Source organism: Malurus melanocephalus, unplaced genomic scaffold (genome assembly GCF_030028575.1).
Source record: "Malurus melanocephalus ecotype Western Australia unplaced genomic scaffold, MMel_1.1 scaffold_55, whole genome shotgun sequence".
Classification (NCBI taxonomy): Eukaryota; Metazoa; Chordata; class Aves; order Passeriformes; family Maluridae; genus Malurus; species Malurus melanocephalus.
Window position 1 is genome coordinate 562,823 of NW_026623287.1, and position 24,627 is coordinate 587,449.

The window sequence follows — 24,627 nt, forward strand, 5'->3', positions numbered from 1 at the left end:
ATTTGCAGTAGCTCCATCGACTTTTCTGTTTATACATTTATCATTGTGTAAACATATATTTTGAAATGTGCAGTATAAGATTTTTGAGTCAAGTGCTTTTCCTCGGGTCTCCATGAGTTTGTGTGGAATGAGGTCTGTCTTGCTTACTCTCCTTTCTTCCCCCAGTCCCCCCAAAATTCTATCACAAGTGGAGGAACAGGTGGGTTTGATCCAGTTGCTGCTGGCACTGTGCCCACACACAAATTGCAAAGAGATGCTGTGTGCATCCAGGGAGATTTTTTTTTTTTTTTTTAATCAGAGAGGCTAGTGCAATTCAGATCTTTAGAAAAGGCCCCCAAACCCATGAAGATTTGTTGCCTTAATTCCTGGCCATCCAAGGTTTCTCWCCCACCTCTCCTGAGTGCTTTGTCAGATTCACACCTTCCCCCTTCAGGGGTGGTGCAGATGTCTTTTTATTCAGCAGTGAAACTGCCTCTTTCTTCTTTTCGTGCTCTTCCTAAAGTCCCAGACCCTGCTCTGCCACCACAGCTGGCTCAGGCAAAGCTCCCTCCGTTCATGTCTCATCCCAAATCTTTGTCCAGCTGTGTTCTTCCAGGCTCACACCAGGGGATGGGTGCGCCACRCCTTTCTGAACAGCCCCATCCCCAGCACCTCTCACAAGAACAACTCACGYCACCCCCAGGACTCCTTTATCCTGYCCCTTAAAWATGCTYCTTTCAAGATGTGCCTCTGAGTCCTCTACATCCCCACCAGACTCTGGTACATTGCAAAGCCTTCCAAATCCTCACTTCTTTCAAGGTTTGGCCACACTTTTCCTGCTTTGCTGCTGTTCGGCCGCAAGCTTGTTTCTCTGCCTGCTGAACCATGTACTGCAGCTCCCAGAACATGCTCCTTACAGCCTAAACAGATCCTGGCAGCCCTTCCCTGGCTTCCTGTCTCTGTTCCAGCAGCCAGAAACCCTCTCACCAAACACCTTCATTCCAGGTAGCACCACATGTCTTCCTTGAGCAACTTCCGTCCTGTTTGACAACAGGGGAAAGGTTTGTGTGTACCACAGGCAACATCCATCTTGTTAATGACATTGCATCTCACCACAAACACTATTTTGTTTGTGTCTGGCTGGGACAGCAGCAGCACTGACCCCTTTGACACATGCCTGCACCCATAACMCAGTGTAGGTCACTGTGGGGTGGTTTTGTGACCTTTGGGGGGTTCTCAGAGATAAAGAGATGCTGTSTGTGGGATTAGGCTGAGAAGGAAGTGTCACAGAATCACTGAATAGTTAAGGTTCTAAAAGACCTCTGAGATCATCAAGTCCAGCCTTTAACCCAGCACTGCCCACCCATAAACTGTGTCTCTAAGTCCCACAGCATTTTAAATAACTCCAGGGATGGGCACTTGTTCACTGCCCCAGTCTGTTACAATGCTTGACAGACCCTTTGAGAGACAAACTTCCAGCACCCAACCCAAACCTCCCCTGGTGCCACTCGAGGCCCTTTCCTCTGGTCCTGCCACGTATTCCTGCGAGGAGAAGCCGATCCTCAGCTGGYTACAGAGAGCTGACCCATCCTGCCRGGTGTCCCGTGGGCTGTGCCCAGCTCTCCCTGCCCCTTTTCCCCGTCCAGCCCGCTGCCCCCTTACCTGAGGTTGGTGTCATGGGGGCGGCTGCCAGGCCATTCATGTTCAGAGCCGCCATCTGCTGCATCTGGGCCGCGGCAAAGGCTGCCATGGGGTTCAGGTATCCGCCCTGCGCCACCGATGCCATGATCGCCGCTTGCTGCTGCATCAGCTGGAACAAAGAGAGCAGCGAAAAAACATCACGCGCTCACCAGCGGGGCACCCGGCCAGGGGGGATGGATCCCGATGTTCTGGGGTGCCAGCACACCCAGAGATGGCTGTTCTCACCCCAGGGGCTGGAGGCAAAGGGCATCGCTGCAATTTGGGGTCTGTATGGTCCCCACACCGCCACGTGCTCCCCAGGGTGGAGTCTCCTGTGACCTGAGCCCACCAGCTCCTTCTCTGCTCAGAAAGGCAGAGAAAAGGCTTCACACGGAGAAAACATGATATACCTGAGCAGAGAGGTTTCATGGATTACACAGCTTACACCAAAACCTGGAAAAGCCCTGGTGSTTACTGATGGGAGACCAGTGTAGGGAGGAAGAGGGGATTCCTTCTCCAAAGTAGCTCTCGAGGGACAAGCGATTTTTTTTTCATCTGTCACTGACAAAAATCACTTTTTTTTTATGCTGCTAGGAGGTCTCTGMTGGGTACTGAATAAAGCCATGACCAAGACTTCTAAGCAGATTATAGCACCTATTTCCAATACAAGCAGAGACCCCCAGAAGAGCTGTACAAGAGAAGGGAGCTCCCCTTCTTTAGCAAGGCTAATATTGTCGAATGGGAAAACCTCTTCGCCGAGGTTGACTTTCTCAGTTTTTTCCTACAAAGTAATCAAAATGGTGCTTCTTTCAGGGAAAAAGCCAAAAATAAGCAGCCCAGGCCACATTTTCAGGCATTTGGGGCTAAACATTTTGTAGCAGATGGCTGGTGAGTGGCTAGGAATTCTGGAAATGCTTCTTTCATTGAAACCAGAATTYGTTATCATTGTGTTAAACTCAGAACCCAGCACACAGGTACAGTTTGTGTGCACACTGAGGCTGCAGAGAGGTTTTAAAATGCTCCAGGAGTGAGGGATGAGACAGTTTGGTTGGAGCTGCCTCTTATCTCCTTCCCTGGAGCTGCACCAAGAGCCAGACAGGGTGGGTGTGTCTGAGTGTCCAACCCCCAGAAATGGAGGTGTGGGGGAAAGATGTGCAGAGAAACCTCACTCTGTACGTTCCCCAKCCTCTGGTAATCTGTGACTTGATGATAATAGTGGAGAAATGCTTTTCTGTGGTGATTTTAGAAGTGAGTAATGTCTTTGCATCTCCAGAATTGGAGGAACWCTTTTGCTGCTCTCTGTGATTTCACTGTCTCTCCCATCAGGAAATCACCCTCTGATGGTGTTCTTTAAGCACAGGGGACATGATTCTCAGCATTCAACAGACCTCAAAAGTCATGGCAAGGAACAGACTGTTCTCTTCTGTTCGCTTTAATATTGAAATATCAGCTAAATTAGCTGYCCATACACAATAAAACGACCCCTTGGAGTCACTGCACTCGTTCAAATGCTGAAACTTTCCCTGTCACCATGGTGAACAGTCSAAACTAGAGGGTGCTCTGACACTGACCTGCTGAATAACCAGGCACAAGTTGTGTAAATTTGCCTTGATTTCTGCAGCAGTAAAAYATAATGCAGGATACTTGAGTCACCACACAGTCAGATCTACAGGTGAAACCTGTTTCACTGGACTTCAGTRTTGTTATTTTTTTGAAGCTTAATGCAGATTGGTGTCAAAGTGGTGGCTTTCCCTTTGATTGTTAATTGCCCCTTTTTATTACACCCTGCATAAGATAGTTTTACATTTTAATTAGTGATATTCTGCTCTTTGCAATTACTGATGGAGTGATTGGATAATCTTTTTTATTATACATTATGTTGATTCCCCTTTAAGGAGTGCATTTGTTCCTGGGTATCGTTTGAGTTTATTCTCCAGAAGAGGTGCTGAGCAGGTGATATTAGAAAGTGTGCCAAGGAAATGAAGGARGAAGGGGAATCCATCCATCTCCAACACTGTATTGACTCCAGCATTGGGTGTGCTGACTCACATCTCATTTTCTGTTCAGCGTGTTTTTACCTGGGTGATRCCTAAAGACTTTTTTGGGCTTTTTAARCATATTTTCYGTATGTTTGTAGCTTTGTAGATTKTTAATACATAGTTTTACGGCCTCTAGCTCCTTACCCCTTTTCACACTTTGGAGCAGTAACTGTGCCACATGCCTGAAATTCTGTTTAGTCTTATTTTCAAGAAAAATAATTTCTGTGCAGCTGAAAGCTTTCATTAAATTGCTTTTTATCTTACCACTTCAACATTGTTTGGAAAAGTTTTTGTCTTTTGATTTCAGGCAACATGGAGACAGACAAGGATGCAACTGGTTTGTTGCAGAAACGATGGCCAAGATCTGTGACTACAGAATCTCTGCAGGCCAAAGAAACCTCTYTGAGATATTTGATGCAGTTTCAAGGGCTGAGGACAGTTTCAGCTTTGTTTCTGCCTGTTGTCTGCATGTGGAGTCTCAGGTGATTGGCTCAGCTGCACCTAMCAACACAGACAGAGGAAATCTTTCCCATCCCTTACCTGGCTCTCAGCAGGTATTTTTGGGTCTTGGTTCACATCCATTTAAAAGAAAGATGTTAATCTTATTTTTTGTGTTTAACCTGTGCTTCTGACAAACACAGCTCCATCCAAAAAGCTGCTGCATTTTCAGTGGCAGTGCAAATGACTGCACTGTTCCAAAGACAGCCTCCACTTTGCACTCAGCAGAGCTGGACCATCCCTTGGGGCATTAACTGTGGTTTATGCAACTTCTTCTCTTGTTGATGGATGTCTCTGAGCTGTTCAGAGTTAGCAGTGGTGGGTTTGGAAATCAGGCAGCCTCAGTGTGTCCCTTCCTGTGCAAAAATTTTAAATTTGCCCGGAAGGTGCAGGATTGCAGAATATGCCTTCACTATGGGCATCCTGCTTTTTGCAGTGTAATGTCATTTATGCCCTTCTGTTAGAGGTTTTTGGAAAGAAGAAGGTGTTTTCTCTCTCCTTGAGAGAAGAACTAGATGATCCTGATCTGATCTGTGCTGAAGGTGCAGGGTCTGTGGATTTCAGTGGAGCAGTCATTTAAAACTCCCATAGAGAGTTTTAATACTCCCATAGAGAAAAAATTAGGACCTTGAGGAGTTAAGAGGTTAARTTTAGCTTTGGGTTACAAGGTTAATGGTGTAAAAATAAGGTCCAAACCTGTGATTTGGGAAACCAGATCAGGTGCTTCAACAGGCATCTGCAGAGAACAGTCACTCTCATGCAGAGATTTCTGTTATGCTCAGGGCTCTGTGGGTGCACTCTCTGAGATACCCTGGAGACCTGGAAACCCCTCTGGCATGCTGAAATGAGCTGGAGCCCTACACATCACAGCCAAGAGGCCACAGACCTCACTGCAGCCTTCAGAGCTTGTCCACAGTGTAAAAGTGGGATTGCCTGGGGCTGGGAGGAGGAGAACATCCCACACCTCAACACAACTGTGTACCCCTGCTAATGCTTTGCTTCCTTGGCTGGAGAGGCGTCCTCAGCCATGTTCCGGGAATGTCTGGACATTTCAACTCTTGAGAACCTTCCTGCCACACTTCTGAGGTCACAGATCCCATTCATGCCCTTCCCACTGTGGTTGGAGATGCTCCAGAGCAAAGGTTAAAGGGGAGGAACTCCTGCCCAGCTCAGTGGCTGATGGTCAGAGCTTGGCTGAGAGCAACAGCATCACGAGGGTGGGGGACAGAACTCAGTCACCTTGAGAGAAGCTGACAGCTTAAGACCTACCTCCTTCCCCCCCAGGGTGGCTCTAGGGAAATTTGCAGAAGGAGACCAAGTCCTGTAAGGGTCACCAGTGTTCCTTCTAAAACCTCCAGGGCATTCCCAATGAAAGTCACCCCAGTCCTTCCCCAGCTCCCCCTGAAGACAAATGTCCCATCCACTCTTCTTTCTCTTTGAAAGAGACCCAGTGCATGGTCCCAGTTAATAAAGCTGTAGAAAGTGAGGCAGTGAMCCCACCAGAGGCAAATCAATAGCAGCAGGGCCCCTGGGTATTGTGTACTTTAAAATATGCCATTTGAAATGCAGATTTTCCCTCCCTGGGCTGGGGCTACAGAGCACTAATCAGGAAGGCAGCAGCCTTATTATCTCAGACTGATCCAAGGGGACRGAGAGGAGCTTTTCCCTCCCTCAGCTGAAAGGACGTGTTTCCTTTTGCTTCTCTTACTTCCTTGGCATGACCTTTGCCTCAGCATTTGGAGCTTTTCCCCATCATTTTAAAGTTTCATTCCTTCTTTCCTGCTATCTTTTTAATTGCTCAAATATTTATCTTCTGAGGAGACCAGGAGATGCTACCAGACCTGTTCCTGTCCTTGGACAGCACCCCAAGAGATAAGAGCCTGCAATCACCATCCCAATGCTTGGAGCAGGTGGAGAGGCTCTGGAAAAACCTTTCAAAACATGGGGAGGGTTGGTGGTGTTGTCTGATCAAAAGAGACACTTGTAAGGATTTGTCTCACGCATCTCCTTCCTCCTGCAAGTTGCAGTGGTGCTCTAGGGCAGGAAATGCTGTCCTTTTCTCACAGGAGGAGCAATTGCATGGAGAGATGAAGGAACTTCCTCTGAGCAAAATAATCCGCTAGAATTAGGACAAGGATGCAGAGCCCGCCTTCCCCATCCCCCAGAAGGAATGTGTGTGGAACAGAAGAAGGGCAAGTGGAGAAAGGGGGATTATTTCTGATGAGCTCTTTCTGAAATAGTGTGATCATTGCCCTTCAGTCTTACTCTAAATGATGGGATGACCTTCTTCTTTTTTTCCAGTGGTATTTTCTATCCTTGTCCCTGAACCACACGATGTTTTGTTTGACTTTCCATATTCTTCACTCAATAATAATAATGATGATAATAATAAAAGTAATAGCAACATCCCACACTTCCCACCTCTAATGATCTATAAAAAGACTTAGCTAATGAATTCTCATGGTATCCCTGTGACAGAAAGAGGTAAGTAAAATGATCAATCAAGTAGTAATAGGACTCATGTTTGGTAAAATCATCTAACTGACAAATTCAAGTCTGCTATACCYAACTGGCCATTGGGAGATAAAACTTAAAATACCTTCCAAGCCTTGAAACAAACAGAAGCTAATTGGTAAAAAAATCAGAATTGTCCTTTATACTTCTTATGTTTTCTTGGAAATAGAAATTTCTGCTTTGAAAATAAAATTTAAATATAATTAAGATTTTTTTCAAACCTAAACAAATAYGCAGCAGCTGAATTCATGTGTCTTAATGCCTTTCCAATGTTTGATACACAATAGGTTCTTAACTTCCTGAGGACTCTGGATACCCCCCAAAAACCTTGAAAAAGTTGTATGTAGAGCCCAAATCTGAGTGTTCATAATTTCTGAATTACCAGAGCTGGTGGTCAGAAATATGGTATCAGTCCTGCTACAAACTGTTATGGCCTCAAAATAACTTCCTCTCCTGGAGCATATCTGCCCAAATAATTTTCATAACAGGTAGCATTTACCAAATATACTGTCCCATTTTGGTAATTTAAATGTAATAACTATTATATCTGGAAAGTAGCCTATAGCCAGTATTTTTTCGTTGATTTCATAGGGCAAGCTAATTATTTTTTTTTTTTAAGTATCTCTCCAAAATATTTTCACAGTACAAATTGAAGAAATATTGGAAAAAGCGATTCTTCCTGTCGACACTACCTCAGGTATYTAGCAGAAATATCCTTTCATCTCCAGGGGAGCTGGGTAGGGAGGCAGAAAGGGGCACCCAGGGTTTTATGGTCACTGCTGCCCTAATTTCCCAAGAAGATCACTTAAGACAATGTCTGAGAGGTTTGTTGTACTGCACATTCCCAGATTTGTTGAAGGCATTGTCTGCAGTTTGGGAAGCAGCAGCCATTTAAACATTTTCAATGTGTGAGGACACATTCAAAGAGTGAGGACAGCTGGGATTTACTGAGGAAGGACTTGTTCCAGGCCAGAGAACAAACTTTAGCCTTGCCTGTGCTGTCTCTGTCCCAGCTTGTCTGTTTTTCCACACCAACTCTGCCTATCCCCCGCTGCAAGATGCAATCAGTCCCATGGCTGGAGTTTGGCCAGAAGGCCGTGGCTAACGTTCCCACCCCATTTTTTATGCAAACTTGATTTATGGCTTTGATCTTACTTTAAATAATTTAAAAATTAAATAATTTATACCGTATCTGTCACTTTCCAAGGCTCCTTCCTTTGTTCTTGCKTTGCTCTTCTGCATTTTCCCATCTCCCTAACCCTTTTTTTTTGATCTGTGCACGTTTCCTTTCTGCCTGGTGAGGCATCACTGACATGAGACAGGCACTAAATACTCCTTGCCCCTTTTTTCACAGAAAAGACCTGTAGCAACTGCAGCTTATTTGTGCCAGGACTGTGCTGCCGCCATTCACAGACGGTTTTGATTTTCACTGCTGGTGATTTTGGGCTTGGCTACCCTGAGAAGGTGTGCTGTGCTGCTCCGAGGTGGAGAGTGTGCCTGCAGGTTTTTCCTGGGCTGGCAGCAATTCAGAGTTGCTGTCAGGTGGCATCACTCTCCTTCTGTCCAGGCTGAGCYCAGATCTGTGCCTCAGCCTGGCCCTGGACTACAGAAACAGCTATGGATACCCAGCTGATGTAGATCCACAGTAACCTGACAACAAAAAGGGCTGGTGCCCTGTACAGGTGTGAAATGAAATAAATAATTGCTCCATAAAAGGGGAGCTCAAGTGGGTACGGGAAGATTTTGCTGAAGAGAAAAAAACCTAAAACAATCAAAAAACCCACTCTGAAACAAATTAGAGTAGGGGCTCTGGGAGCTTTAGGAAGCCATGAAATCTGACTTGYCTCGAGCTGCATACAAAAGAGGTGAGGCAGGTCTGATGTGACTTTCTGTGTCACTGAAACAGCGCTCAGGGTTGGTGCCAAGCTTTGTCTGCTCTGCTCGAAGGTGGCATGTGAGGAGGGCATGGAAAACCTCATACAGTGGAGAACTCCCTTTGCTTCCTCCTATTTTTTACCTCTGTGTCTGAGGCCAGATGGCTGCTGGAGCCCAAGATTGGTTTTTTGGCTGATACGAGGCCGTTGCTGCTATCAAGGTTAAAGTTGTTTAAGCTGAGGCCGAGGGGCTGGCAGAGTGGCCACTTGTGCTGAGCTGTAAGGAAGGGAACGTGCAGAGGAGCTGGGGCCACCCAAATCTGTCCTGATGGCCACACTTAAGGTTATCTGTCAAACCTTGATGGACTGGGGCCCTCACTGCCTCTCCTCGACACTACTGCTGGGTTGGTTCACTGCCCACCAGTGAATCCATCAGCCACACCATGGGGGTTTCTGCTGCACTGGCCACAAAAAGCTGCATTGAGACCTTTTTTGGGAGCTAATCCAGTCACAGCCATGTGCAAGATGCTTCTCTGGGGGAAATACAGCGAGAAACTGCAGCAACGGGGACTTGAGCAACCTCCTCCTTGGGGAAAGACCATTAGAAACTATTGAAAAACCACTGTCATGGGGTTGCTTGGRAATTCTTTTATAGAGACATCAGTCAGGTTTGGACTGCCAGGGGATACTGGGAGGACAGTCTATGAGTGCGAACCACAGAGCCTGCTGTCCCTGCTATTAAGCACTTAGGCACTTCTCACACTAATGTTACTGCCACACCACTCTGAGAAACCTCATGGAGACACAGTGCGAGAGAGACACATGTCCCTGAGGGAGAAGAGAAAATAAATAAATCTGATCATCAGGTTTATTTGTACATGGGGAAACAAGATCAGGGGTCAAGCAATTGGACCAATGTCACGAGAGCTGCTGTTGGCAGTGGCATCACCCGTCATGACAGTCCTGCTCCTGATATTTCACCTTCCCTCCTCTCGACTTGCATTAGCTCTTCGACTTCAGGCTGAACAAAAGTGCTGTCTCCCTTTCCCTCTCCCCTATCGATTCCTCCATCTCCTGCTGGCATTTGCGAGGTGCCAATCACGGGGATATCTGAGAGCCAGCAGTCCGAGGTGGATTAATGGGGACCGAGGGAACRTCACTGAGCGCCGGCGCTGCCTCCCTTCCCTTTCATGTGAGACTGTGAGATGGAGCAGATAGGGAGGCTGATTGAGAGACAGCATCTGAGCACGCTCTGGGTGTACAGGCGCCACGCAGAAATGTGATCCCATCATTTAGACAGCTCTGAAGTCCCCAGGGTAATTGGTGTCACCAGCTTGTCATAGCCAATGGGTCAAGATCTAAAACTTATTCTTTCCCCCTTATTAGCATATTTATCAGAAAACCAAAAAAAAAAAAAAAAAATAGTATGGGCCCAATTCTGCTTTCACAAAAATCAACATGAAAAACGTTCATTTGTTTCAAGCAGATCGGAGAAGACCAGAAATTGATTTTACTCTTTCTTCTGCCACAAATCCTCACTTCCCCTCATAATGCACCTGTATTATCTGGTGAGAAACAGAGGAAACTTTTGTGGTGTAAAGGTGCAGACTACATTCTCTCATACCAGTATGAGCCTTTTTTAGAAATTAGAAGAGTTACTCTAGATTAAAAATAATTCAGGAAGAATTTTTGGACCAGAACATCACGACTGTGCTGTCTGTACCRTCCCTCCAGCCGCCAGGGTCTGCAGAGTAACACTGAAGTAATTTCTTCTGCCTGACAACCTCTGCAAATGTTTGACCCAAGATGTGCGTGGRTTACCTCCTGTTAATGCCTCTGGTACCTGGGGAAAAAGAAGCTGCATCCCTCTGCCAGGCTGCTGGCCACTGACCTGGGCTCATCTGGGATTTGCTGTCTCTTTTCCCCTTCCCGCAGCCCTCCCTGGCCTAGAGGAAAGTTAAACACAGCCAGGCTGGGGAGGGAATAGATCTTCTCTCATTTGAGGAAAGGATCAGAGGACAAGGGAGGAGACAGAGACTGGCTTTGACTAGGAATGAAAATAAAGATAGCAAAATGGAAGTAAAAATATAATTTTTTTTTAGAGGAGGGAGAATAAAAAAGTCCAGAATAGCACCAAGAGGTGCAGCTGGAAGGAGAGGAGGACCTTGTGTGAAGTTCAGCACACCCTCACAACTGCATGGCTCACACACAGGGTATCACAGGGTATCACACACAACTGCATGGCTCACACACAGGTTATCACACACAAATGTTCAGTGAGGCACAGGGCCATCAGAGAAGAACAGAAATTTCAAGACCTTCAAGTTAAGAACATGAGAGTGTGATGGGAAGTACACGGTGTTAACACATGAGAAAGAAAAGGTCAGGGAAGAAAGCAAAACCTTACGGGCAAGGCACTGGAAGGAGTATTGGCACACCAGAGTGTGATTCCTGAGGTAAGACTTTCATCTCTCCTTCAGGAAGATGGAGAAATGTGTCCACACTACTTCCTCCTGTGCCTGAACTGTGCAGAATACAAGAGGACCACAATTTTGCCCTGTGTACCAGGTCACTGCCTGAAAATCTGCTCCTGAGAAGGCAGCCAAAGTCAGTATTGTGCCTGTGTGCTGTAGACATCACCTCCACCTCCCTTCAAAATATCTGGCAGAGCATCCAAGTTACCCGAACCTCATCTTGTCTTGCAGATCCTTGCTAATTGTAGCCTAAGAATAAGAACAAGTGATGCTAGAGGCATCCATTTCAGGGCATCATCAAGAGCTCTGTGAATTCACACCTTCTCAGGGTCCAGCTTTGGTATTTACACAGGAATCTGAAGTCAGTACATCAGTATTTTTTCTCAGTGTGCTTCAGTCATACTGTTTGGGGCATCAGGACTGTGTGGGTATCTTTTCTCCATTTTATTGTTACCTGTCATGCTTTCGTGAACTTAAMAGCATTTCTGTCAACAGCTGCAGTTTTATTCTGTGTTCACTCCAAAGGCACCCACAGCCATGCAAGGTGCAGCAGGGACATGGTGACATGGGCAGAGAACTGGCATAAACTAAGAATTTTCACATCTGAAATTTATGGGAATCACTAAAACTGATTCTTTTATCCAAATCCTCAGACAGTTGTGCTTTATTTGACAAAAATGGCTTAACCCCCACAGAAAGTGTTCTGCACGGGTACACGCATGACTTTGAGACCCCTGGGAGATTTCCTCTCCTCTACCCCTGGAGTTTTACTCCCATCATGTTATGAGTTTAACAGATAAACCACCGCTCCCTCTTCTGCTCAGGCTTTTTGTCCAATCCCAGATGTTTTTGTGCCCTTCCAGGCCATCCTCCCCTCCATGAACATGCAGAGAGATGGGGTCTATACTTACTGCCTGTGCATAGGCTCCGTAGGCTCCGAACTGGATGGCCATGGGGTTGAACATGCCCATTTGTCCGGCCATTTGCTGCATGCGCCGCATCGTACGCTCCTTGTCCGTGTCCGCAAACTTCACCACCAGGCTCGAAGAGGCTCCCTGCAGCACAGGAAACAAAAGGAGACACACAGGGAATGAGYCTGGTGTGCAGCATCCCATCAATCCATACATCTAATACAGATGTGCTGATTATTCCCATGCAACGCATCAGGGTGTTGATTTTGACCCTTGCTGAGAGCATCGGGAAGTAAAGGACCCTGGAGGGTGGATGCCAGCAGCCTGGTTCCTGGTTTCCCCCAAAATTTAAGCTTCTAGGCTGTCATTTGTGTCCTTTCAGCAAAATTGTTGCCTTATACTTTCAACCTTCAGTCCAGAACCATGACAATGATCYGGATTCAGTGCAGCAAAATAGGAGGCTTTGCTGGGTGAATGTGGTGGGATTTGTGGAGGATTTGTTTTGGTGGGTTGTGTGAGGTCTCTGCATTCCAGACCCTTCAACTGGATACCTTTTCTCAGTGTTTTGTCTTGTAATCCCCAAATCCAGTGAAAAATCCCTGCCCAGCCTTGGAGACAGGAGCCAGTGTGSTGGGCAGGGTGTCTCATCATGCAACAGCATCTCAGAGAACTGCCACATKAAAGGGGTAAAAATAGGACGGTCTGGACCCGAGCCCCCTCTTCATGATCAGGAGGAAATAGAGGCTAACACGAAAGAGCCCACACATTTCCAGGAAAGATTTACAACATTAGGATTATGTCTGCGCAGAACTACAGATGATCATCAGAGATGCCTTCAGAAATCTGTGAAAAATGTAGTGCTTTTGGGAATGAAAGAAATCCCTCTCCTTCCCAAAATCAGATGAAAGACCACTAGCTGCAAGCCTTAAATTTCTGATAGGAGGCAGAGATGGGAAGAAATAGATCTGCTTAGGAAGGAAGGCTCTGGTACTTTTTGGTCTGTCTCCAAGGAAGCCCTAACATCATGGATTGGTTGATTCCCCACAGGGCGGCCTCCCCAGGGACAGCAGAGAAGGGAAAGGACAATCTGGCTGCAGCCCTGACAGCAGTGGACAGTTGCCTCGGGAGCTGGGCTGCCTCCCAGCCTGGGGAGAAGGGCAGGTGAGCTGTCAGGAGACTGACAAGGAGCAGCTGAAATAATTTCACTCCCATGGCTTCCCTTGAGACAAACTGGGATTCACCGGTGGAAATACAGTCAGMGGGGAAATCACCAGCTCAGCCTCTGGCTGTGGCAGGAGAGGAAGATCAGCTCCATGCCAGAGGAGCTGGGATGCTGCAGGACCCTCATTTTTCTTGCAGAGGTGGTTTTCTGGGATTGCACAAGAAGAATATTGTTAATTGGCTTACACACACCCCTAAGTACCTGTGACCAGAAGAAACAGTCTCAGTGAAAGCAGAATTGCTCTGCTACAAATTGGGAAGAGTGTAGTAAACCACGTATGTGTAAGTCTAAGCCATACATATTAATATCCTCCTCAGATCCTCAGTTATGAATGAAGGCTTGAGGAATTAACCTGCTAAAAAAAGATCCCAACAATCTAACACCACACAATGAGCGATGCTCCCCTGGATTAGCAGTTTGTTCTGGTAGAAAGTGATTTTCATCGGCAAAGAATCTTTCTTTCTGACCTGTTAGTCTCTCTCTAATAAATCTATAACCCATTCACACAATGTGGTGAAGAGCAAGGGTTTGAAAGAAGTGCTTCAGGAAAACAAAGGGACRCAGAGATGAATGCTCCATTCAAAGATGGAGAGCAATCTTCAGCAGTTATTATAAAACCAAAACAGAAGGGGGAGTGGAGGAGAGGAGAGAAAAAAAAACTGTAGCCAAAATTCCCCTGCATTTCTGTTGAAGGCTGGGTGACTTTTAATTTTTCTTTAGATCACATGATGCAGATATTGATCCTTCCCCAAATCACACTCTTAATTGCAGCTCATCGACAAATGAATATTTTAATGCATACATTTCCTGCTAATTATCACCTGGACCAGTTCTTAATTAGATTTCAACACTCATTTAATTAACCCTGATCCAAGAGACTGTTTGGTAACTTGAATTTAATGATTTAAACCTATTTGCAGCTGTATTGGAGGGAGGCACTGGTCCACAGCAGATTGGGCTGCTCAGAGCCGCTGCTGTGATTTGCAGAGCAGGGGCTGCATCATGATGGGCACAATGCAGATAGAGGATTTTGAAACTGAGTAAGGTGAGTGTGTGTTCATCTCTGCAAAAGGGGTTTTCAAGATGTGACCTGCTGCTGCTGGCACGACAGAGAAGTGTAAATAAGTTGTTGCCTTCTTCCTTCCCCTTGTCTTTCTGTCTCTATTTCCCCTGGAAGTCTTAGGGCCAGAGAACTGCCTCAGGCATTTGCTGATGCCTCACAGTGTTGAAAACCAAGCTATTATTGTAGATGGCATCATGAAAACATGGGCAGCTTCCACATGAAGTGCTCGSCCCCGGAGTGCTCTTCCCTTCTGATGTGAGTCACAGTGACTGCGCAGCAGCTGCTTTGACCCAACGGGATCTCGTGTTGCCTCCTAAGAGATGTTTTTCTGGGTTGCCTGTCGCAGCAGGACTTGGGGCCTCTTTGAACATTGCTATCATACACACGGGGCAGAAAGGCCACTGGCAAATAGATGCAAGCTAGAACACACRCCACAAAGAAAGAGGAGAAAAAGAAGGGTTTGTTTTTTAAAGAGTGCTCTGCAATGAGATGTGCATGTAAGCGGTTAAAGATGTGTAGCCAGCAGAGATGCTGCATTGCTCTTGAATATGAAGATTGACCTTGGGATTGATGCTTTCAGTATGTGGTTCCTCATGTGCAGCTCTTTCATGTGGCCCAAAGGAAATCAGGCAGTAAACTGTTATCAGATCAGCCAGGGCAGGACTTTCGGCAGTGGAACCAAATATTGCTGTCCACACCCAGCAGAACAAGGCTACTTTCTACTCCAGAGATTTCTACTAATCCACTGGATAACAACAGAAATGCCCCAGAACGGGTCAGATTTTCCATGGGGTGAAAATGCTGCATTCCTCCACCTAGATTATTTATTGCTTCCGCGAGGAGTTAAACCGTGGTGTAAATCAGCTGTTGTCTGCTGACAAAGGCAATAGGTCCTGTCTGCTCTGTCATTTACTAGCAATACATAATCTCCTTGCTCTCTGGTTGTTGGACTGGACCTCATATTTTGCCAAACCCCAAGAGAGTTACGCTGGGTAAGTCAATAACGTTTGAAATGTACTTCTGCATTTCACYGAGGAAAGGACCTGGGTTTGTTCTCTACCCTGTTTATTCCTCCAYCCTGCAGAGCCACACTCAGAAGAGGCTATCATGAAAGTGAGCGTTTCCTGCTGGTGCCTCTGCAATAGGCAGCCTGGAATCAGAATTTATCTCTTTCCCCATCAAATCAACCTCCTTTTTCAAGTGCTTTGATATCTGCTGATGAAAAGAATGATAAGGGCTAAGTATTATCATGCTTTCCCTATTCCCTCTTGGGCCAGCAAGTCTACTTAATATGACTATCTTGCTTCCCATCCCCCTCCCACACATGGTAATGAATTGCTCCCCTTAGTCAGCAGAGTCAGGTACTCTCTAGGCTGGCGGGGCGAGGCAAAAGATGGAGGAAAAATCACTCTGCGCCACACTCACTTTGTAATCCCTAATCAGAGTCCTCTGTGGGAAAAACTAATTTCCCAGCCTGTCTTGACGTGTGAAATAAAGTCATTCTTGAAAACAGGAGCTTGACAGGTCGCTTGTGAAATTTCATATTCAGCTAAAAATAAAATATCCATCCATTGATATTTCATTTAAAGGCAAAGGAAAACAAATCTATTGCCTGGTTGTTGGAACTTTTTCCCATTAGATACGATCTTCCAAATGGAGTGTATACACAAATTAAGTAAAAGCTTTTCAGGAGGTCGAACATTACTGCCCGGCATCGGGGAAGGTTCATGGAATCACAGAATCAACTAGGATAAAAAAGACCTTTGAGATCATYRAGTCCAGCCTATGACCCAACAACAACTTGTAGACCAGACCATGTAACTGAGTGCTGCCTTCAGTCTTTGCTTAAACACCTCAAGGGACAGCGACCCCACCACCTCCCTGAAAAATGCTTTTCAATATCTAATCACCCTTTTTGTAAAGAAATTCCTCCTGATAACCAACCTAAACCTCTCCTGCAGCAGTTTAAGTCTCTGTCTTCTCATCCTACTGCCTGGGAGAAGAAACTGACCCTCCTGTGGCCACAGCTCCCTGMCAGGGAGTTGTTGAGAATTATGTAGAGGTTTCCCCTGACCCTCCTCTTCTCCAGGCTAAACACCCCCAGCTGCCCCTCACAGGACTGATGTTACCCATCACCAATTTTGTTGCCCCTTTCTGAACACATKCCAGGARCTCAATATCATTCCTAAATYGAGGGACCCAGAACTGCTCACAGTATTTAAGGCGTGGCCCCACCAGTGCTGAGTGCAGTGGAAGAATGACTTTCCTGTTCCTGCYGGCCATACTATTCCCTGTCCAGGCCAGGATGCCACTGCCCTTCTTGAGCAGGTGGGCACACTGCTGGCTCACGTTCAGTCAGCTGTTGAACAGCATCCTCAGGACCCTTTCTGCCTGGTCCAGCCACTATGCCCAGCCTGCAGTGCTGCAGGGGGTTGTTGTGGCCAAAGTTCAGGACCCAAGGCCCCACCCATTGCTGGACTCAGCCCATCCATCCAGCCTGTCCAGGTCCCCCTGCAGAGCAYTCCTACCCTTTGACACTTCCCCACAACTTGGTGTCAGCTGCAAATTTGCTGATGGTGGACTCAGTATCATCAATAAAGACATGAAACAGGACTGGCCCCAGCACTGATCCCTGGGGGACACGACTAGTGAGCTGGGTGCCAACTGGTGCAGCATCATTCACCACCACGCTCCTGGCCTGGCCATCCAGACAATTCTTCACATTTTGTTAGCTCAAATGGAGCTAGATAAAAGTTCTGGGCCAAAAATATGTAAAAAAAACTTTGTTACATTAAAGTTCAGTGAATGAAACTCTTGGGTATAAGAAATCTGAATGTGTGGAACCTATAACATCCCTTCCAAAATGTCAGTCATGAACACAAAGATGCTTAAATGAGTAGGTGCTKCTGGATGCTTCTCTGTGTGGCAATGACTGTGTTCCTAAGTGTCACCACAGGAATGGACTTGCTTGTGCAAGGAAATTTTGCTTTAGCACTCCCTTTGTGACTACAACATAGAGCTGGGTGGATGCTGACCTTCAGCAAGACAATCAGGGTAATAATTRTACCCAAGAGCCCTTGATGCTAAGGCCCAGAACCCAAAGGAGGATTTCTTTGTTTTGGGCTCAGTCATCTCAGGCCGTTTGGTATGATGTCCCCTAAGTCTCAAACAAATTTGGAATTTTTTTTTTTTTTTTGAAATGCCTGTGCAGCTGTATTGAAATTACTGAAATTAGGACTGCTGAATTAAACAGTGGGCTTTGACCCCAGCCTGGGATTTCAGGCAAGCAAAAGAGAAACTACTAATTAAACTGTAGATCAGCAGGAATTTCAGCTAGGCAGCAATGTAATTACCCAGGCTGGAAGGTGACCAGAAGACCAGGAGTAACACCCCTCCCATCTTGTGAAATATGTTGTTTTTCTGCACTCAGGGCTTCAATTTCATGTCTCATCTGAACGATGAGTAGGACAGCAGTCACCGGGAGCTATTTGCACTCTACAGTCCTGAGAGCTGGTTTAGGCACACTTGAGAGTGACAGAGATGGAGAGGGGAGAGGAGGAATTCATCCARGACCGTAGTGATGGACCCTTTGATAATGCTGCTCCCTCAGTAGAGGAGATTCTTCATGCAATGTCTAAGCAGAGAGAGTTGCTGCAGGTACTTCCCTTCACAGGTCTCTGGAGCTGTTAATTTATCTGGAGAGGAAGCTTGATTTAGGTTTTATTTGCCCATACACTACTTACCAGGTGTCTCTCAGAGCTGAAGTTATTGCTTTCCACAGGGCAACAGAATCATTGAGTCCTGGTGTCACTGTGCCCAATTCTAATTAGGAGGAACTCAATATATAACCCAGGTGTTAGTACGCCCCTCGAATCAAAGCCAGATAGCTGAAAAACCTAAACTTAAAAGCAGAATTCTTCAAGTACTTTTGCATTTTTCAGCGCAGTCTATGAATGATGAAAGTCCTCGCAAAACCATTCACCTTCCTTAATGCATTATGAAGCGGAAAGTATTGTTATACCAACAGACTAGAAATTCTTTCCCCGTATTTAGGACTATGAAAGTGATGAATAATTCTCTTTTTTTGTCTCTTTGAAGAAAAACTTAAAATCCAGAATCCAAAAGAAAATGCACTAACTTTCCCCTTTCTAATAAGAGTAATGTGGCTTAGAAGATTAGGCATGTCTAGTTCCATATTAGCTAAAAATATACCCCCCTGAAAATATCCTTACACCAAAAAGAAAAAAAGAACAGAAAAAAAGAATTAATAAATTATTATTATGATTAAGAAGATCTTTGGTAGTTGCAGCATAGAGCCCCATGAATGATCTTTTGATCTTTCCTTTTAGTTAAACAAGCAAGAATGAAAATAAGATAAATGTAATTATTCTGGATTCMTAAAGTGAATTGACTGTCATCAAAGCAAGGTAGAATCTCAAACAAATATGGAGCTCCTGATGCTTCTGGGCTCTGCTCACGAGAGCTCCACACCTCTCTGGCAGCTCAGGATGAGGACTAGAACAGCCCATGATAACTGAGAAAAAAAAAAGGGATGTTGAGGAAGGGATGGCAAGCTGGGCAGACRCATTTCAGCAGTTCGTGTGACATAAAAGAACATTTCCATGGCACTGTATTGCCAACAGCCTGCACATGGCTGTGCCTCCCAGATCACTGTCGTGCTGCAAGACCCCAGGCTATCATGGTATAAACCATGGCTCAGCTGAGATAGTAAAAGATTGGAATTTTTGCAGCATATTTGATGATCTGCAAATACTGTCCAGCCATGGGTTGGATGAGACGAGATTTAAAAGGTGCCTACCAATCCAAACTATTCCCTGAATATGTGATTAAATAAGAAAATGTTCTGCTCTTGGGGAGCTATCACCCATGCTTTATTTTAGTGAAACAGGTGGTCAATTGAAGCTACAAAACTGTGTAAATTCAGTGAAGTTCTACTGGTTTTAGTGAAATAAGAAGTTGGTTTATGTTGAAGGATCTGCCCTTGCTGCATTCCATTCTGCTAAGACTGAAACTTGTCATCTTCACAACCACTTTTCCTACGAGCAYGAACCAGACAGACCTTCAGGACGGSAAGTTGAGCACTTTCTTCTTCCTGATTTCTCTTGCTAGTGGAGATCTGAGGCAAGGACCTTGGTGTCTGGCAGGATGCTTCACATTCATGGATATGTGAGAGCTTCGGTTGAGAGCCATATTCAAGAGTCATTGTTTTGATCGAAATACATCGTTGTCCTCTAAAAATTAATTTTCATCTTTGCAAAACCCATTTGTGTAATACCTACTGCATCGCCTAATTCTGTGTTTTGGATAGGGATAGCAATCTATCATTTTATAAGATATTTCTGTTTTCCTCTCAAGGATGTGTGTTATCAGTCCACACACCTGAGCAAGGCTGGAAAGGAGTGAATTAAAGGGAAAAAATGAGAAGCACCCACAGTGATTTAATGCTGATCCAGAGCCTACCTAACTATATAGGAAGTTCCTACTGAYATAAACAAGGCTTAGATCAAAAGATACAGGAAGAGAAAAAGAGGAAGAAAAAAWKSCCCYMAAGCAAGCAGGGAGGTAAAGACAAYGCTGASATCTTTAATCCTTACTAGAGGAAGATGGTGATGTCCACTGGAGCCACCTCCAGGGGACCAGGAGCTCCCTTGGCAGGCAGGGACCATGTTGTATCTCCCCTGCTAAAGGCTCATCAATGTCTCTGATATCCCAGAAAGGTCATTCTTGTGAAYTATTTTAGACCCTGCAAGTTCTAATCTCACCCAGAGCAGAAAAGAGTTGGGTGGAATGAAGGTTGCAGGGGCTGCTGCTGTCACCAGGACTCAGRCAGCTCTCAGCAATGCCATGATCCYGTTCCTGCTYTCCCAWGGACACTTCCACAGCTGCTGATTTCATGCCCAGCTCCCCCTGGACCCGTGAAGGGATGGGTGGGTGCCAATTAGATCTTTTTTTTTCTAAAATGAGGTAATGCGTATCATTATTGTTTGTTATCCCCTTTGGAGGTAGAGAATGTTGAGGTTCAGAGGGAGCAGAGAAGCCCAGGGAAGATGTCCAGTGATGTCCATTATGTCCCACAAGTCACTTTAGTGTCCTGCTGGGGGACTGTGTGGCTATGGAGATGGAACCAGAGAACGGAAGGCCATCTTTTTGTGATTCACACCCCCTGTYAGGCAGCCAGGCTGCCTGGATTTCTACTCTGGGACCCAGAAACATGATTAATTAGTTAATTTATGCAACTATGGGAGAGGCAGGGAACATCGTCCTACAATTTTATTTTTTATAGGAAGAATTAAGGTAAATTATGACAACACTGGGAAACTGCTGTCTCAAAGCTTGCAGAATCAGCAGTCTTGATGGGAGAGGTAGGATGGGGTCTGTGAGCTTTATTCTCCCTCCATCCACCCACTGTTACTAGGTGCTTTGAAGACATTTTTGGGAAGCGAGGCCTTAACTTTGATTCTGTATTTTCCAGATATCAATAAATATTAAGGTCTAGATTCTCCAGTGCTCRCTGGTTATTGCATCTCTACTGGAACCAGGAGCAAGAACTGCTGTCACWTTGGCTAAGACCTGGCTAAAGATACAGATTAATTATATATAAGACTAGTTCACTACCAGACACTGTATTGTTTCTTCTTCTGTTTCTCTCTTGTGTCTTTTCATTTAAAGAGACATTCCTATGGTGTAACTGCAGCCATTTTGGGCATCAATTCTAAACCCTCAGCTGCTCAAGACATTCTCTCTGAGGGTCCCTCTCCATCAACGGTAACAAAAGTGCAGATGACCTTGAAGTTTTATACTTTGACTGACACTTTGAAGTAACTCATTCAGCCAGGTTAACCCTGGCCTTTAGTCAGCAAACTGAGTGTAATGACTGTCCTGTCAGAGGTTTTTATGGAGTTTAGCACGCAGCAATTTCCTCCAGGAACAACAGCAACCCTATTTCCAGCAGTAGTAGTCTGAGACGGTGTCTACTACCATTTCTAGGAGGGTGAAAAGAATGTTCTAGCTGATGTGAGACCTGCAAACACGAAGCTGTCAGCTCCATGCATCCAGCTCACAGATTTGGATGGCTCCCCGAGGAATGTGTCTTGCTGGAAATGGAGTGTGCTGCAAATTTTAAACAGCATCCCAACCACCCCAACTTTGTGGGAATGACAAACCCTTGTGAGCACTAAAGGCTGCCATGAGCCTGAGGGGAGAAGGGGAGCGTGCAGCTGGATGTGTGTGCGGATTTGTGAAGAAGGGAGGAGCGATGGAGGAAAGTTTCTCCTATGAAAGAAATGATCTAATTTGAAGCAAGTCCCTCATGGGAAGAGCTGTGACAGAGGCTGCTCTGTTCCTGTTAATTTTCACAGTGCAGCTGTCAGCGGGTCTGTAAATAGTACTCTGCGAAGCCAACACTTCCTATCCACACATCAACCATTCAATTAACAGAAGAACAGAAGAAGGAAATAAAGTGCACCACAGCCTTCTATCACGGCTTTGATGTTTTCCAGCAATTTATGAAAGTGTACACAAATCTAATTACAAGCCCCACTGCTTCCCATTTACATGGAGCTCCTCAAGTTCAGAGCTGTTTATATCAAAATAATTGTTAAAAATACCTCAGCTGATGTACGGCACAGTGGCCCCCCACTCACCGGAGCCACCGGGCTGCTCCTCCCAGGGAGTTCCTGCCGACTCAGYGCTCCCACAAAATCCACTTCCCCACCCCTCTGCCAGTGCAGCTCCATCATACCCAAAAAGGACCATTTTCCTTCTTTTCTCCACCCGCTCAGAGCTCCTTCTGCACACTCTGCRCTGCTTTCCTCTCCCAAATATTGCTCTGCTGTGGTGGTGGGGGGAGAGTGCAGCTGCTCAGCGCTTCCCAYGGTGGGGCTGTGTCTGAAGGCAGCTTGGCAGGGCTTTGTGGAGCTGTGGCTGCTCTGCAGGAATGCTCAGGGATGGCAGCAGCAGTCATTAGTGTGAGCTGGGGGGGGTTCCTTCGTGTGGTGCCTCAGCATCCAAAGCCAGGGAGCTGACAGCCACAGCCCCACTTGCCTTTAGTGGGCAAGAGGCCACTGCACGTGAAAGAGACACTCGTGAATCCTGGTTTAGTGCCTGGCATCCCTGCCCATGCCAAGGTTTTGGGACTGGATGATCTTTGAAATCCCTTCCTATAAAAATCATTCCGTGATTCTGTGGTTCTGTGATTTTGTGATTCTGTGGATCTGTGATTCTGTGATTCTGAGGTTCTGTGGTTCTGTGGATCTGTGATTCTGTGGTTCTGTGATTCTGTGATTCTGTGGTTCTGTGATTCTGTGGTTCTGTGATCCTGTGGTTCTGTGGTTCTGTGGATCTGTGATTCTGTGATTCTGAGGTTCTGTGGTTCTGTGGTTCTGTGATTCTGTGGTTCTGTGGATCTGTGACTCTGTGATTCTTGGGGCAGTTTTCGATAATCCCGTATTTAAGTCACTCTTACTTGATAAGCCAAACGGGTAACAAATTATTTTAGGTTAAATAATAGAAAAAACTTTCTGTTGGTGTGAGGGGATGGATAATACATTGTTTGAGGAAAGAAGACAATTATTTCACCTGGCTATTGACCACATTTGGCTGGGAATTTTTGTGCCAWGGGTGGACTTCCAAAGAGTGTGGTGGGCAGAGGCTTGAAGTTAAACTCATTCAGTGTGTTCAGTCATTCATATTTTCTTGATTAATAGAAAGTGTAAAGTACAACAACTAGAGATCTAATCTATCTGTCATATAACAACACTGAACAATAATTCAATGATTTGATATAGGTGGTTCCTGAAAAGATATTTGAAGTTGGTATTGTCATTTGTGTTGATAAGAGCTGCACAGAAAAATGCTGAAATGAAAKCTCCCAAGTTAACAAAGTTGCATGTTGCAATACTCCTGTTTTTTTCAAAGTTCAACTAAACCAAATCTTTCTCTGAAATTGTATCAGTGCTTGTATCCAAGTCTCACATCTTCCCTTTTCACAAAACCCAGGATTCCATCTGAAAAATAATTTTCATGGGACATGTTCATCCAGGCATAGACAGACTTGGGACAGTGTTGCCTGGATGTGGAAGAAATGCACGGCCTTGACTAAGATGCTGCAAAAAAAATAAAAAAAAGGGACTTGGCCTGTGGGGTGGGGGAAGCAACTTTACAGAAACCTGGAGGTCTTAATGGCCTTAAACATCATTAATTAAAGAAAGATACAGAATGAACACTGACAGTGTGGTAAGCAAATTCACAGCACACCTAATGGAACAGGAGTCAGGGGACTCTGCTGCAGAGTTCCTGGTTTCTGAATCCCAAATTACTTTGCCTGGGCAAAACCCATCCAGGACAGGTTTCAGGTCTCCTCACGTTTGTCATGAAGTATTCACTCTAAGCTGCAATGGTTTTAGCTGTGGTTTTTAAGCAGTATTGGTCCTTTTTCATTCTAAGCTGCACACTGGATGAAGAGCCACTATTTAGGAGTTGGCGGACGATAGAAAACTGATGCCTAAAATTAGCTAAAAAGCACACCTCTATTTGGGCTTGCCTATTAGCTTGACAGGTTTCAAAATCTATTTCTGTAAAATAAAATTTTTCCAGTATATCTATTTCCCTCTATTGATTATAATAGAAACTTAGATCACAACCTCAGACACAAGTTTCCTAACTTCTGGATTTCTCAGATTGGGTGAGATGAGTGCCACCTCAGACACTCAGTCTAAGCCTGTTATTGAGTAATCCTTTATAATGGGACAGGCCTGCCCAGATATTGCCCATCCTGGCACAATAAAGGGAAGAATGCACAAATCTCTGGAAATGTCTCTCTCTCCTTTCTGCAGGAGCCCTAGAGGATATTTAGAATAGATCACAAACTTTCAGACTGTTAAACATGAGTCAAACAAATCACACTCTTCACTTCTTCTCACCCCTTGAGGAAATGTACTTTGTAACAGTGCCGTTCTACCCCTCCCAGGAATGAATTCATAACCAAAGAAATTTTGAGTTGCCACACTGGGTGAGAYGGTGAAAAGGGTGAAACAACACTGTATATTTTAACCCTGTCTAGTTTCTGGGTAGGATAGTTGTGCTCTGACTTAAATGAGCATGATTCTGCCCCTCTTCTCCTCTCTTGAGACCCTCCTGCAATGCTGCATCCAGCTCTGGGGCCCCAAATACCACAAGGACAGCGATCTGTTGGATCAAGTCCAGAGAAGGCCACAAGGTCTGGAGGTCTGGAGCACCTCTCCTATGAAAACAGGCTGAGAGAGTTGGTGTTGTTTAGGGTGGACAAGGTTCAGAGATCCTACAGCTCCTTCCAGTGCCTARAGGGCTACAGAAGATCTGGAGGGGGTTTCTGA

General features: G+C 45.4%; 1 protein-coding gene across 1 annotated transcript in view; it reads right to left on the reverse strand.

The window, feature by feature from the left end:
* Positions 1 to 24,627, reverse strand: part of CELF4 (CUGBP Elav-like family member 4) — a 687,912-nt gene that overhangs the window by 68,451 nt on the left and 594,834 nt on the right. The window contains exons 6-7 of the mRNA XM_057365600.1: positions 11,970 to 12,113; positions 1,642 to 1,789 (exon numbers count right to left, since the gene is read on the reverse strand). Of these exons, the coding sequence (XP_057221583.1) occupies positions 1,642 to 1,789; positions 11,970 to 12,113 (292 nt within the window). The remainder of the gene's footprint in view (positions 1 to 1,641; positions 1,790 to 11,969; positions 12,114 to 24,627) is intronic.